General features: G+C 37.6%; 1 protein-coding gene across 1 annotated transcript in view; it reads right to left on the bottom strand.

Annotated features, from left to right (window-relative positions):
* Positions 1 to 15,018, bottom strand: part of LOC146003047 (BDNF/NT-3 growth factors receptor-like) — a 122,194-nt gene that overhangs the window by 9,628 nt on the left and 97,548 nt on the right. Inside the window, exons 8-11 of the mRNA XM_083141211.1 lie at positions 13,410 to 13,669; positions 9,516 to 9,649; positions 4,579 to 4,816; positions 3,102 to 3,277 (exon numbers count right to left, since the gene is read on the bottom strand). Coding sequence (XP_082997337.1) covers positions 3,102 to 3,277; positions 4,579 to 4,816; positions 9,516 to 9,649; positions 13,410 to 13,669 — 808 coding nt within the window. The remainder of the gene's footprint in view (positions 1 to 3,101; positions 3,278 to 4,578; positions 4,817 to 9,515; positions 9,650 to 13,409; positions 13,670 to 15,018) is intronic.

Raw genomic sequence — 15,018 nt, 5'->3', positions numbered from 1 at the left:
TAAATCAATCAATCAATCAATTATTCCTGACGTGCTTCCCACTTTGTAGATGCTGCACAACCCGAGTGCGTTGGTGTTTGTCATCAACAGCAATAGAAATATCACACACATCACACCTCAGAACAGATCCATCACTCTGAATGCCATCACCGCTAAACTGTTTAACAATGTCCTGCAGTTTTCCAACATTTACTTTATGGTTTGGCATGGTGAACAAGCAAATCCGATGCATCGATCAGTAGATCACAGACTGCAGTTACCTTGCTCGCTGATACAGGAGAAGGAAACTAAAACAAAACAGCTTTCCTACAACAATTCGTAAACAACACAGCATAGGACAAAAAGAGCACAACTTCTAGCAATTGTAACGCGTCATTGTTGGCACTGTTTAAAGTCTGCGTGCTTACTACATTAACGTCCAAGAACTGAAGAAAGCTGATTCATTGTTGTGCGGTAAACAAGGATCGCGTGCCAAGAAGCCGTGCCTCGAATGTGGGTGGGGTTGAACAGCGTGTGAGTTGTATTAAAAAAAATGATAAAGATGCAAAAAGGGCGAAAAAGTGCAAAAGGTTCTTAGATTGTGAAAAAGGTGGAAAAGGTTCTGAGATTGTGAAAAAGGTGCAAAAAGGTGCAACCGAAACACCATGAGTAGAGTTCAATATGTGCTTATTTTTGGGATGAGTCACTTTTTTACCCATTTTCACACAAAAAAATTTAAGGTGCAGCACCTAAAATTCCTAGCTCTGATAATCACATATTATTCTTGTAAAATTAAATGTCAAATGAAGGTGGATAATTAGTATCACCTAGAAGTAGGCTGTAATGTTCTATATCTTCTCTGTTATATATTTTTTGTGATTTTGATATAATACCAGAGTAAGACCCAATTTTTTACAATTTTTGGCTATATATTTTGTATTGTAAAATCTATTAATGTAGTATTGTATTGTAATGTAAGTATTGACATGACCTATATTACCATGTACTGTAATTCGTACACACCAGTAGTCCTTGGATGCATATAAACTAAACTAAACTAAAGTGGGATCAAACTGGTCCATAGAACCCCCTTCCCCCCAAATTGATATCGTTTATTTCAAGTTACAAAATAGCAGAGTGTTTGTTAGTTGTATTGTTATTAATGGAAATAAAATCCAGTTAGTTAGTATTTGAACAGAATAACCAAAGAAAAACAGCATTAGATTGCAAAAATGAGGTTACAATACAGGCACCAGGATATGCTTTACCATTTAATCCAAAGAATAACTGGTTCCACAGTTTTCAAAATTCCAAAAATTAAGTTTTGTGAATGGTCAAACAACAAACTATAGGACTGAAATTAATCTTACTTTCAAAGCTTTTTCCTGAATGTATCTAAAATTTAATAACAAAATATAATAACTATGCATTTCAGTACACACTGCATGAAACGTACAATAATAATAATAATAAAAACAATTGTGCTGCATATTCACACTTCTGGTACAGTAGAAAAGTCTCCTCAAGGATATAAGGATAGCAATGATAATAATAATAATACATTTGGTATAAATTAGTTTATTATGAAATTTTAATTATTATTATTTAATAATTATTATCGTTGTTGTTATTTCTATTATTCAAATTTATTGTGACGCACATGGGAATAATTATGAGTGAACCCCCTCCCCCCCCCCCCGCCCCCGAATTTTTTTCCCTACCTACGGCCATGACTGTGGGTGGGTGTCTTGTGCTTGACCAAATTAAGAGAGAAGGTAGAATGACCAATCACCTCCTCCTCCCTTTTGCAACACACACACACAAACACACACTATGATACTTATGCTTCTCTTGATGGCACAGTGGTAACATAGTCAATGGGTCCCAGGTTTGATATCCAGTGAAGGCACATAGGTCCAAGCTGTAGGTACAGTCCCAATTAGCCCGTCTGTGCATAAAGAGGACTTAAAACAAAAACTCGTACTGAAAGGGTTCAGGCCATTGGCATTATATTAGAAATACAATAATATACAGGGTGACAAAGGAAAGTGTGCTCATTTTTGAATGAACATTACACAGTTAATTGTACACCAAACTGTATTATTTTTATTGTATAATGTGTTTGATCTATTGCAATTTATTTTACATTTATTTATTTATTTATTTATTGCAGTTAAAATGGAGTCATAGTCGGTGGAACATCGCATGTTCACGTATGATGTCTATGTGAGAAACGGCGACTCAGTGGTTGCAGGCAGCATGAAGCAGTTCCAACACACAAAACAATCTTAAAATGGGTTGAGTAGTTTCGAACCAAAGGCACTGTAACTCCAAAAACACCACCAGGTGCTGAACCTCTGAGCTGCAACCACTGAATCGCCGTTTCTCACATAGGCATCATACGTGAACATGCAATGTTCCACCGACCACGACTCCATGGTGACTGCAATAAATAAATAAATGTAAAATAAATGGCAATAGATCACACACATTATACAACAAAAATAATACAGTTTGGTGTACAATTAACTGTGTAATATTCATTCAAAAATGAGTACGCTTCCCTGTGTCACCCTATAATTATGAATTGCAATAACCTTCTATATTGTTATTAGCATAATATCCTTGAGGAGATGAAAATCTAACACAAGTGTTTCTTTACTCAGTGAAACCTATTTAAATGGAATCTGAAGGGACTAGAATATAATTCCGCAATAGCCAGGTTTCCGTTGAATGCAGGCGAATTATATAAAAATTGAGATGAATTCAAATACACACTACACTTGTGTCGAGAATTTATTCACACTGCAATTGAGCACATGCGAACATTACACTGAACAGAATAGAACAGAACAGAACACTTTACTTTCCAGTAGTGTAGCATGGTTTTCTACAGATACAGACATAATGTGGCTGTCTGACTTTCCCCTGAGAAACATTAATTTGGGGTTCCACTGTATTACTATTGCTTTTTAAGATTTGGTTATATTGAGAAATCAATTTCCTTCATCATGCTTACTTGTTAGCTAACACACACACGTGATTCTTATTTCGTTTGGTTCATGTGGGAATTATCAATAAATTTAATTGACAATTATTAGCATTTATGTACAGTTTCCTACCTGAGATATTTGTTTAGATCCCCGTGTTCCATGTATTCAAAGATCATTCTGAAAGGCTCTTCCAAGCACACTCCATGAAACGTCACAATGTGTTTGTGGCGGAGGCCAGTGAGCATTTCTGCTTCTCTCTCGAAGTCAACCCGAGCTTCCTCAGTCAACGATTTTAAAGCCTTTACCTGTGTCAAATATTTATATTGGTGTTATTTAGAATGTTGTCAAAGCAGATCAGACTAGAATAATGAACATATTCAGGGATGCCAACTTGTGAAAAACAACTGGGTAGGTTCAAACACACAAAAACTCTCATAAATCCTCCCCTCTATGTATCATGATATTAACGCACACCAACAATGCATCCTTGCTTATTTAAAAATGTGATTCATGTTATAGGGAATAAAAAAATTGCAGTTGATAATAAGAAGACATCAGTGAGTTACTAAATTATTTCCGTGAAACTTACTTGTAAATGTTCTATTAATTTCGGTGGCCTCTGTCACCATCCACTTGGGAGGCCATCGAAATTAATAGAACATTTACAGGTAAGTTTCGTGGAAATAATTTAGTAACTCATATGAATCTTCTTTAAAATGTAATTTACTGAGTTCAATAAGCACTTCACCATGAATCACGATAACAAACTATTTGTGCATAAATTGGGCATGAAAAAAGGTAAGTAATATATATTACAAATAATACAAGAAATTATTAGGTGAGCTCGAGCCCCATGGGCCCATATAAGTTGGCACCACTGAACATATTACAATAAAATGCCCGTGTAAAATATAATCTTATAGAATATGGAGCATATGCTCAATTAAAATAATAAAAACTGAAAGTGATTACGAGTGCCCCAGATTTCTTACACAACCTTCTTGTTAAATACTTTGTGGATAAAAATAGTAACTCTTAGAAATCTTGAGTAAAAAAAAGTAAAGTAGAAACGCCTTAGTATTTTTGTATAGAGAAGATGTGACCATATGAGTGGAGAACTATGACTTTAGTAATTTTGTGTAACGTTTTTAGTATCATATGTATCCACAATCTTTTTTTTCTTTTAAGATTGACCAAAAAAATCCTTAATCTTACTGTGAGTGTCCCCTTCATCAATTTCATCATATCATCTCTCATTCTCATCTTTGCAATTAGCCAAAAGTGGCAGAAAAGCAAAGTAAAATAAATCAAACCTTAATTTTACAAGGTCTCAAACCCAAGACACTACATTCCAAGCACACTGATGACACCAGTTTAACTATGAACTTAACCACACAATGATTTCTCTTTTCTAAATGTGTCTTCAGTGTAGTGCATTGAACATATTAAGAATTATCATATTTCCTAAAGAAAATTGGTAAGAATGGAAGAAATTGGATTGATCTTGCCCAGGATAGGGACGGATGGAAGGCTTGTGTTGCTGCAGCCATAAACTTTCGGGTTTAAGAATGCTAGAGAGTTAGTAAGTTTATTATCATGTACTTACCGCTACCATTGTAGGTTGATCACAGAAATGCCCATCCTCAACATCTTCTAACATCGCCAAATAGACTCGGCCAAATGCCCCTTCTCCGATCTCCGAGACATATATTAACTTGTCTTGTGGAATGATATGGAATTTTGGAGATTCCTTCTGCATGTAACTACACACATAGTCTGGGTTTGTTGTGTATTGGGCAACTGGGAGATCATTCAGTATGTATGGTGCTAAAGATTTCTTTGCTCTATGGCATAAAAAGATCACAGTTAACAGAATCCATAATAAATACAGAAATGGTATGTATACTGTATATGTTTGTGTGTAGGAGAGAGACTGGCCGTGGTGGCTCAGTCGGTAACGCGTCTGACTACCATGCTCAAGGTCCCGGGTTCGATCCTCGGCCGGTTCAAATCCGGGAACTTTTCTAACGTTGGAAGCAGCTCCGGTGCCCACCCAGCATCGAATGACATGGGTACCTGGGGGAAACCCTGGGGGGTAAAGGTGGTCAGGGGCGTGTTGCTGATCACATCACCCCACTCATGACCGGATCAAGAAAGTGTGGGGCGTTACCCCCACACCCCCTATATGCCTTCATGGCGTAGTGCTAAGCACAGGGGAGCACTTTACCTTTACCTTTTGTAGGAGAGAGACATACACACACACACAGAGACAAGGAGAAAGAGAAAGATAATTATTGGATTTTTAATAACTAAATTGTGCCTTGTTAACAATATTACAGTTCAGTAAAAAAATGTTTTCTGAACTGAAACAATAGTTTAATTACGGTTTTATTATTGACCTTTAGATAGGAGTTGTGACTATTTTTGCAACATATTTATGATTATGTATACTTTAACTCCTATATAACAATTTATTAAAAGTACTAGATCTTTATAAGATTATAAGATAAATGTTTGGACCCACCATATAATATAGTAATGGAAATAAATATGCTGGGAGATGAATACCAAGATTAATTTTTGTGAATTAACATTTACGAGTAGTACGGTTTTGTTAACCTAAAGTAATCCTTTTCTTATCTTTGGGCATGTTCATTGAGCAAATTATTGACCAGCAAATGTCTGATCACCACCTTATTCGCTGAGCACTCAGATATTTCATGCATGCTTTGACACTTCATATTTTTACACCACTCAAAAAATGAGACGAAAACTGTTTTGAATCTGTACTAACTTTCATAAAAACACCATTGACAAGTAAAAACTACAACATTAAGCTTGAACTGATTATTTACATACAAACACAATCTGAGTTTTCCTTACCCTTTTTTGCTAAAAAAATGTCAATTTAACTCAGTGCTCAAACAAAGAGGGGTGCAGGGGGATGGTATAACCTCCAATGTAGCAAAATTTTTACATCTCCTGCTGTCTCGTTGTAATCATGTAAAACCATGAAAGCATTCCTCAGCTAAGCCTGGGGTCTGGTGCGAGGCACACCCAGCTTGCAACAAATGCCAAAAACTAAGTACTAAGAGCTCTAAACCTGGCACTTCTTACCTAACCACATATGCATTCAGTGCATGGGCAGTAGCAGGGGGTCAAACCGGTCCGTCGACCCCCCTGGAAATTTCCATTTACTTTTTTCCAATTTATGGCAATTTATAAACGAAGCACTTCATATCACTTCATTTTGCGTCATTGTTTAAAAATGGCCTTGAGATATCAAATTTGGTACGAAGCTTTCATAATTTGCAACACTGAAACTCTGCTAATCTGTAACTTTCACACGTTTCGAAACTTCTTATACTACTGCGTTTTCTGCTGCTGCTACTACTAATGTTTGAAGTAACTATTATGTAATCTTGGTTGTAAGAAGTACTATATTATTCATATAAAAAAAAATATTGGATGCTAAAATAAACTAAACTAAAACTGCTACTGCTACAACTACTAGTAATACTATTATTATTACCAATTATGCAATAATTTTAAAAATGAAGCCCCCCTTGAGAAACTTCTGCATATGCCACCGGTTTTGCCACAATTTTTTTGAGGGGAGTGTCCTAGACATCTTCGATTCAACCCCCCCCCTAGGAAAATTTCTGGCGGCGCCCATGATTCAGTGTCCGTGATTAGAGAGGGGGCAGTTGCCCCCTAGTTTTGGAACAGAATTGCCGCCACTGTAATGCATTATTAGACCTAAGAGGGGATTGTAGGTTAGCAATTGTTAGGTTAGGAGGGACAGGTTTAGAGCTATTAGCATTTTGTTTTGGTGTTTGTTGCCCTTCACTAGTGGCGGCGATTGGGTTCCAATACCAGGGGAGGGGGCAAAGTGCCAAAATAGGGGAGCAAATACAGTATATTTCCATTTGGGGGCAAAAGTGGCAAATCGCCCTTCACCAGACCCGCTAACCCTGAGGCTCAACCAAACTTCCCCTCTCAAGCTACCACTTCAAGTGCTGATTTAACTACAAAAAGTGAAATGAGAGCTGATGTTCACATGTTTATTCAGCCTGGTTGCCATCAGGGTTTTAATTCTCTAGAGTCTATTACTGTATATGCCCTTTGCAGTCATCAAAGCTACTCCAGCATCTATGTTGTGTCTTACGAGGGTCACTATTTATATTTTGAGCCTAACAATGAAAAAACAGGAATTTGGCATTGAAAACTGCTTTATTGTTTTTCGAAGTATTCTCCTTTATGGTCAATACACTTTTGCATTCGTTCGAACCATTTGTCAAAGCAGTTTTTCCAATCTTCTTGAGACACCTCCATAATATGGTTTTTGAACGCATCAACGGCATCTTCCGCCGACGAAAATCGTTGCCTATGCAATTTATTCTTGACATTCGGGAACAAGAAGAAGTCATTGGGTGCCAAATCAGGACTGTACGGCGGATGACCCATCAATTCGATTTTTTGACTGTTCATAAAGTCGGTTGTTAGACGAGATGTGTGATAGCTGGCATTGTCTTGATGAAGAATGATCCGACGGCGTTTGTTTGTTTTCCGTATTTGATCAAAGACCTCTGGCAAACAAATTGTTGTGTACCATTCAGAGTTGACCGTTCTACGTTCCTCTAAAGGCACAGTTGCCACATGACCAGTTTTACCGAAAAAACAGGCGACCATTAGTTTCTATGTGCTTCGAGCGTGAACAACTTTTGTTGGATTGGGTTCATCTTGAAACACCCATACAGTCGACTGCTGTTTACGTTCCGGCTCATATGCATATATCCATGATTCGTCGCCTGTTACAATCTTATATACGTCTTTTGAAGCACCACGATTGTATTTATTGAGCATTTGTTTGCCAATTGACGCGAGCGTCTTTTTGAGTTTTTGTCAAATTGTGTGGGATCCAACGAGAACATACCTTTCTCACAGCTAAATGATCATGTAATATTTTATATGTGCTGGTGAAACTAATGCCTATGGTTGCCTCAATCTCACAGTATGTCACATGACGATCTTGCAGTATTAGGTTTTGCACAGCATCAATGTTTTCTTGAACAACAACTGATTTTGGACGACCTTCGCGAATCTCGTCGGTGAGCGAATGGCGGCCACGATTAAATTTGTTATACCAGCGTTTCACAGTGGCAAAGGATGGGGCTTCATCGCCAAATGTGGAAGTAAGTTGATCGATGCACTCTTGTCTTGATAATTCACGTCGAAAATCGTAAAAAATCATCGCACGAAAATGTTCACTAGTTAATTCCATTTTATTGTTGTCGCGCAATCTCCAAGGCAACATAAACAACACAAATGAAGCTATTGACAAAACATTTGAAGTACGTTATGGTCACTAATGCCAGACGATTCCGTGCAAACGTCAAATCGCGCCTAACTTCAATCAGTGTTGCAAAGGCTCAAAATATAAATAGTGACCCTCACCTGTTCATTCAGCCTGGTTGTCATCAGGGTTTTAATTCTCTAGAGTCTATTACTGTATATGCCCTTTGCAGTCATCAAAGCTACTCCAGCATCTATGTTGTGTCTTATCATCATCTTTCAATCAAGGTACCTGTGACCTCACGGGGTGTGGGGTGCAACAAAATGTCTGCAAAACAGTCAGACTTGAACTTAACATTCTCGCAAGAAGCCTCAGGTGGCTACAGCAACATACAGCTTGGCACTGACATGCCTAAGGAGGAAGCAACGAGTATATACATGTTCCTCCTGCGTATGTGATGCATGCTCTAAATGACCAAAGAGACTTAGATCATCCAGGATTTTATCCAGTCCAGAATTTCCCATTGAGGTGGGGAGGCGTGTAATGGTAAATTTAGAGCAAACATTACTATGAATTGGGTTTTGTGGGGATTCATAGAGAAATCACTGAGATCATCTATAATGTTGCTAAACATACATCTCCCCTGGATTTAGATGGGTGGCCACACGACTGCACGTTCAGTTGAATGCCACACATGAACTATCAAGTGTAACCACTTTATTCTGCCAGAACATGTGATACAGTGATACAGTACACTGGTGGTTACACTTATGAGTGGATTTCTAAATTTCAGGACCTTTCTGATAGTGTAGTGCTAACTTCGATGCCTTATAATCAAGGGGTTCTGTGTTCAATATTCAATGGAGGCACATACTGCGTTCAGTTCCCACTTTAAACTGTAGGTCCAGTCCTGATTAGCCTATCTGTGCGTAAAGTGGACTTAAAACAAAAACTCAAAACGGTTTTCTAACTTTCACCCACAGATCTACAGAGGCAACATGAAGCAGATATTATTTGATTCAAATTGAAAACATCAAAGACAGTGATGAGGGTACTGGAAGTGTGTCCTAATAGTAAGGCCATGCCAGATGCAAAGAAATAAAATGTTTTCCCCTAATTCATTTGAGAACTATATGTAAAGAGCATTCTATAAATGAAAGAAAACTCTTGGAAAAACTTCAATAAGGATGATTTGAACCTGCAACGTCCCGTATATAAAATAGTTAAATGTAAAAATGAGTACTCACGTCTTAACACCGTAATCCGTTTTTCTCCTCTTCTGCAACAATGCACAGCATTTCAAACGTTTTAATTTCCATAGCACTGTAAAAGATAGCGTCACCAGAATCAATATGATCCCTAGAACCAGTATCAGTATTATCTGTTAAAGAGAAAAATGAAATGTTAAAAAATAATGCACAATATATGAAAGGAGAATAAAATGCAAATAATTGATGAAAGAACATGAAAGTGGTGGACGACAAAAATCTATTTTGCTCGTGCCCTGTTTTTATTAATTATAGATTGGAGGAGGGGCAGAAGGGGCTAGGTGGAGGTAATAGAATGAGAAACAATTATCCTTTAAAACACTGTACAACAAGAACAGTTACGACACCAAAGGTGAAAGAAAAAGGGAGTTGAGGCAGAGGAGGGACAAGGGGCATAAGTCCTTTCTAGGGTTCAATCACGAATAACATATGACAGTGTTTCTCATCCACCTGCCCCTGGTGTCAATTGTACCAGGCTGAGAGAGATTCTCCTAAAGTTTGCAACTTCAGCCTAAGCTGGCAACTACTTGGAAAGATTGCTTTTGTTTAGGGTTCACCAGCGATAAGAAGAAATCTTTTCTCGCCGGTGCTGGTGAGAAATTGAAGCCGCTGAGAGAGGACTGTTCCCCGTGCAGCCTCCAAATTCGAATTACAACTGTGGGGCCCTTCTGGTGTTTTTAATGCATATCTTATCTAACTTTCATACTGTTGGAAGACAGTGGAGAATATTGAAGGTAAAGACAATATGTATTAGTCCAGGGGCATATGTCAATATTTCTATAGTCAATGCGGAATTCACAGGCAATGTAATATTTATAATAATAGTAATGATAATGATAATAATAATTAATATTTTTCACTTGTTATTTATTAACAGAAAATGCCTCTGGAAAAATCTAATTAACAAACTCTAATCAGGTTATGGACAGCATTTCACGTGCAGAACCTCCAAGGTGGCCATCTTGGATTTCGGACGTCATGTATGGTTTCTGACACATTGTAATACATGATTGCATTCCTCCAAATGAAAGCATCCTCCATACACATATCTTCCCTTCGTGTAAAAACCCAAACAAACTTACAAATGGTCAAAATTACCCCTAGAGGAGTTAAGGAGATAGGGTCGTTTTTGTTTGTTAATGTCTGCAGAGGCAGCCATCTTGGATGTATGATGTCACACAGGCAATACGCCACAATAGTAGGCATCAACAAAATATCACAGGCAGTAATTTTCCCCCTTTATATGCCAGAATGTCAAGAAAAGTGTAAAATATGCATAGAATCCTTGCAGAAAAGGGCACGAAAAGTTTCACTACATATATCTCCATAACAATGCGAGATATGAAAAAAAACCTGTAAGAATAAATTTTGTTTCTTTTTTAATTCTGAAGAAAACATGTATCTATAAATGTTTTTCCAAAACCACTATTAAAAGAGTTATGATGGATTTTCTTAGTTAGTGTATGAAGCGGTAGCCATCTTGGATTTATGACGTCACACAGGCTTTCTACCACAATTGCAGGCAAAACACCTGTTAGTACGTTATTGTGTACCACACTAGCAACGTATTACCGGTAGTCATATATTCCCCTCATTCAAAAACCCACGGGATTACAAATGCCCCTGGACTATATAGGCTACCTACTGTGTGTTGTGTTTTCATAATATAGAGAAGCCTATATCGAAAATTCCTCCACAAATGCGAATATCAAATATGGGTCAGAAAATAAGGAAAGGGGTAACTAGAGAAGACGTTGAAGATCAGGATGGCCCCTCCCCCTCAATACTCATGAGGTGATCCATATTTAAAACTAATATCTAAAAATTATTATTCTAAATTTTTCTTTGGAATAATTAGTATTTGATGTAAGGGGGAAGGGTAGGGTTTAGAATTCCGTCTTCAAGATGTTCTCTCCCTGACTCTGCATCCCTAAATTCATTTTCACCATTGTGGGGGGGGGGGTGGAATTTCCAAAATTAGAACTTTGTTTTAAGGTAATGTAATTACACAACTGATTTGCCATTTTTTTGGTAAAAAAGGTGAAAATGTTGGAACTGAAAATTATACAAAAATTACTTTTTTAAAAATAAAATTATCTATGGCACTTAATATACTTTAAATAACATACACATTACTGCTATTGTTACAATGACAATTTGAATTAATTTGTATCGGGTAGGTCACACTAAAAAATCTCAATGTGGAAAAATACATTTCTGAAACCCACGGCGAAACAATGCCCAATTCGAACAGTTAGGGACATACCAGTCCATAGGCCAAGGAGGGAAGAAGTCCATAATATGTTGGCCCCTTGGACTCCATTCTGTTCAAAAATAGAAAAATCACAATGGATATTCGTTATGTGCTGTATTTTCTACAAGTTCACACTAAGATATAGTGAAAGGAAATTTGATTGTATGGGAACTAAACTGAGGGTAACTCAACACCCTTGATGTCACCTCTGAATTTGAACCACTATGCAATCTGTAGCCAATGGTGATCGAACCTGGGACCCCTTTATTAGCAATACAACACCACTAGCACTAAGACATCTGACAGGCCCTGCAACATTGTCTATGTTGATTCAACTACAAGCCAACGGAATCGACACATAGAGTGTGTAAGCAACAAGTGGCTAACACTCCATATACCTAGGTAAAGACTGGACTACTACTGTCTAGGTGGTCAGCTGGTATTGAACATGTTTGTCAACATAGTGTGAAAATAAATTCATACATACATACTTGAATTATGAGGGGTGGCAGGGTGGATGTTTTATAGATCCTACTACCCTTCTTTTTAAGGAAGTATTCACCACTGTAGATAGATATACACCATCTATGGCAATAGATGTACACCATCTATGGCACATCAATGGCATGTTCCAATCTGGAATTAAAACCTTGAACCTTTGAAGGACAGATCGTGAGTGAATGTGCTCAGCCACAGAGGTACCGTAACCACCACCAAAGAATGGAATTCCCATCCAACCTCACTAACATCCATCTAATGCCATAAGCTATATAGAATGTAACTTATACATTATTTACTAGCAAGTACTTAACCACGAGCAACTTTTTCAATCATAAATGTATCCATTGTGACAACTAGCAACTATGTACAGTCACAAACACTTCTGGGTTGTAATGATCCCATTTACTTTGAATGGAATCGTTACAAGCCAGAAATGACCGTGACTGAACATGTAACCTCTTATAGCTATTAACATTCCAAACTTCATTATTTTATTGAATTGAGTTCACTTTATTATTATTATAATAATTACTTTATTTTATTTTATTGATTGTTCCAAGTGGCTCTTAAGTCATACATGGTAGAGCAGCCTACAGCTGAACCTTGCCTGCCAAATGAAGGAATTATTATTATTATTATTATTATGAATGTTGAAAGCTACGAACATTATATATATCTATGTCCTTTGGTTTACATGTAATCCTTCTTTCTTTTTATTCATTATAGTTTTATATTCAATCCATATCCATTACGCTTACATGTAATCAGTGTCAATTCACATATTCTATTTTTGCATTGTAATAATCATCCAAACAAGGGTCTATTGCAAGAGCATTCCTCGAGGTGAACATGCTGCTCTAATAAAGACGATTTTATTATTATTATTGTTTATTAATACAAAATATCTTGCAGTATGCAGGAGGGTGGGTATTTAAAGGGAAAGTGGAAATAATGGGAATTCCCTCTTTCTGGTTTCAGCATCCCCCTCTGGATGCTAATTTTTTACTCTTGGGGATGTATACAATGCTTCAAGAGTAGTTTCTGGACCCCCCCCCCCCTTTGAATTTTTTAAAATATCACACTGATTACAAGTTAACCAAGCACAAATCAAAACATACCTGAAACTTTTCAAGATTTTTCCTTTCGTCCTCGCGAGCAGGTGGAGTTTCCCTTGGCATAAACTCGTCCATCACATTGGACACTGTTTTTGGTACAGGATCAAACGGGAAGGTTCCAGAGTGGAAGTTTATGGCCTGCTCTAAGTTTCCGTTGTAGAATTCCCACAGTGCGCTTCTGTTGTCTTCTCCCAGGGCATTGGTAGCGATCAATGTATATTTGCCATGGTGCCTTAGGTCCGGATGATGGATTTGAAGGCAACCTGAAAAGGTAACAATAACATAGAGGCAAAGTAATGCTATGCAAAATGACAATGGTCGACACTTATTGACCGGATGAACAACCATGTGTGTGGTGTGAGCACAAGCATAATGTTGTCACTGTACAACACCAACTTCCATATTTAGTGGTGAAGATGACATGGAGGTGAACAATTTTCAGGGATGTAACCATGGTGCAAAATCATCAGGGATGCCCAAGGGGGGTAGTAACGCTGGCCAAGTCATTAAATTTTAAGGGCGGATTCTTTCCTTAAAATAATATAAAATTCAACATGTATATATCTTTCTAAGGCTGACCTCGATGGCACAGTGGTTAGCACAGTCCACTATGATACCAGGGGTCCCAGGTTCGAGTCCTGGCCTGTGTCTGGTTGTTCTTTGTGAATGTCCCTTCATCACATCATCATTTATTTTCATCATCGTGATTAATTAAAGTGGCGGAAAATGGATGCTAAATAACAAAAATCAAATCAATATATTTATAAAATATATATGTAAAAATTACACCTTTGCACGATGCTTCAATATATGCGATGAGGCGGCGTTGGGTGAATCAGAATATATTTTCTTAGTAAATCACATACTTTAGCTGGTTCCAAGTCACTTTTTCTACTAGGTGCACCATATTCAATACATTAGATGAAGGAAAAAGCTAAGAAAAGGCGACTTTCATTAATAGGAGTGCTGTCATAATTAATACTTAATTTTTTAAAAAAAATAATACTTGATACGACATAATCGAATCCTCCCCCGTGATATATTCGCCTAACACAACATAATTTATCTTACGGCGGGGATCTTCTCGGAAACGTTATCGAAGGTTTAAAACAGCGTTTGAAATGGAAATTATTAGTTGGAGGAATGTTTCGTCGAGCCTTGCAGCTAGGCTGGGGGATGCTCCAATGGTTTAACATGGTGACAATGAGGCAAATAGAGGGACACTTGTGAAAATTTTGCTAGCTGGGGGGACATTGTTCCCCTTCCCTTCGAGCACTGGTTTTAATACAAATTCACCAAGAAATGGTATATTATGCTCGTTTGCCTTCTGACATGTAAAATCGCAAGTCAATTATTCCCGGGGCAAAAGCCGCTTGGTCCGTTTGTTGACTCACGAATAACCTCTGTATTAATTTTATAGGGCTCCAATACTTCCACAGGGCACCGCGACTTTTACTTTGTGCAACCTTTTATGTTATTGCTTGTTCTGTGCTCTGCTTCAGCACCTGGGGTGACCCCAAAGAGCGAGGGAGTTTGAGAGGAGGTGTGTGTGTGTGTGTGTGTAAAGCCATTGTTAACACACTGACCTTCAACACAATTTGTTTATGGAATT

Source organism: Lepisma saccharinum, chromosome 19 (genome assembly GCF_977018435.1).
Source record: "Lepisma saccharinum chromosome 19, izLepSacc3.1, whole genome shotgun sequence".
Lineage (NCBI taxonomy): Eukaryota > Metazoa > Arthropoda > Insecta > Zygentoma > Lepismatidae > Lepisma > Lepisma saccharinum.
This window is presented reverse-complemented; position numbering and strand designations above follow the sequence as displayed.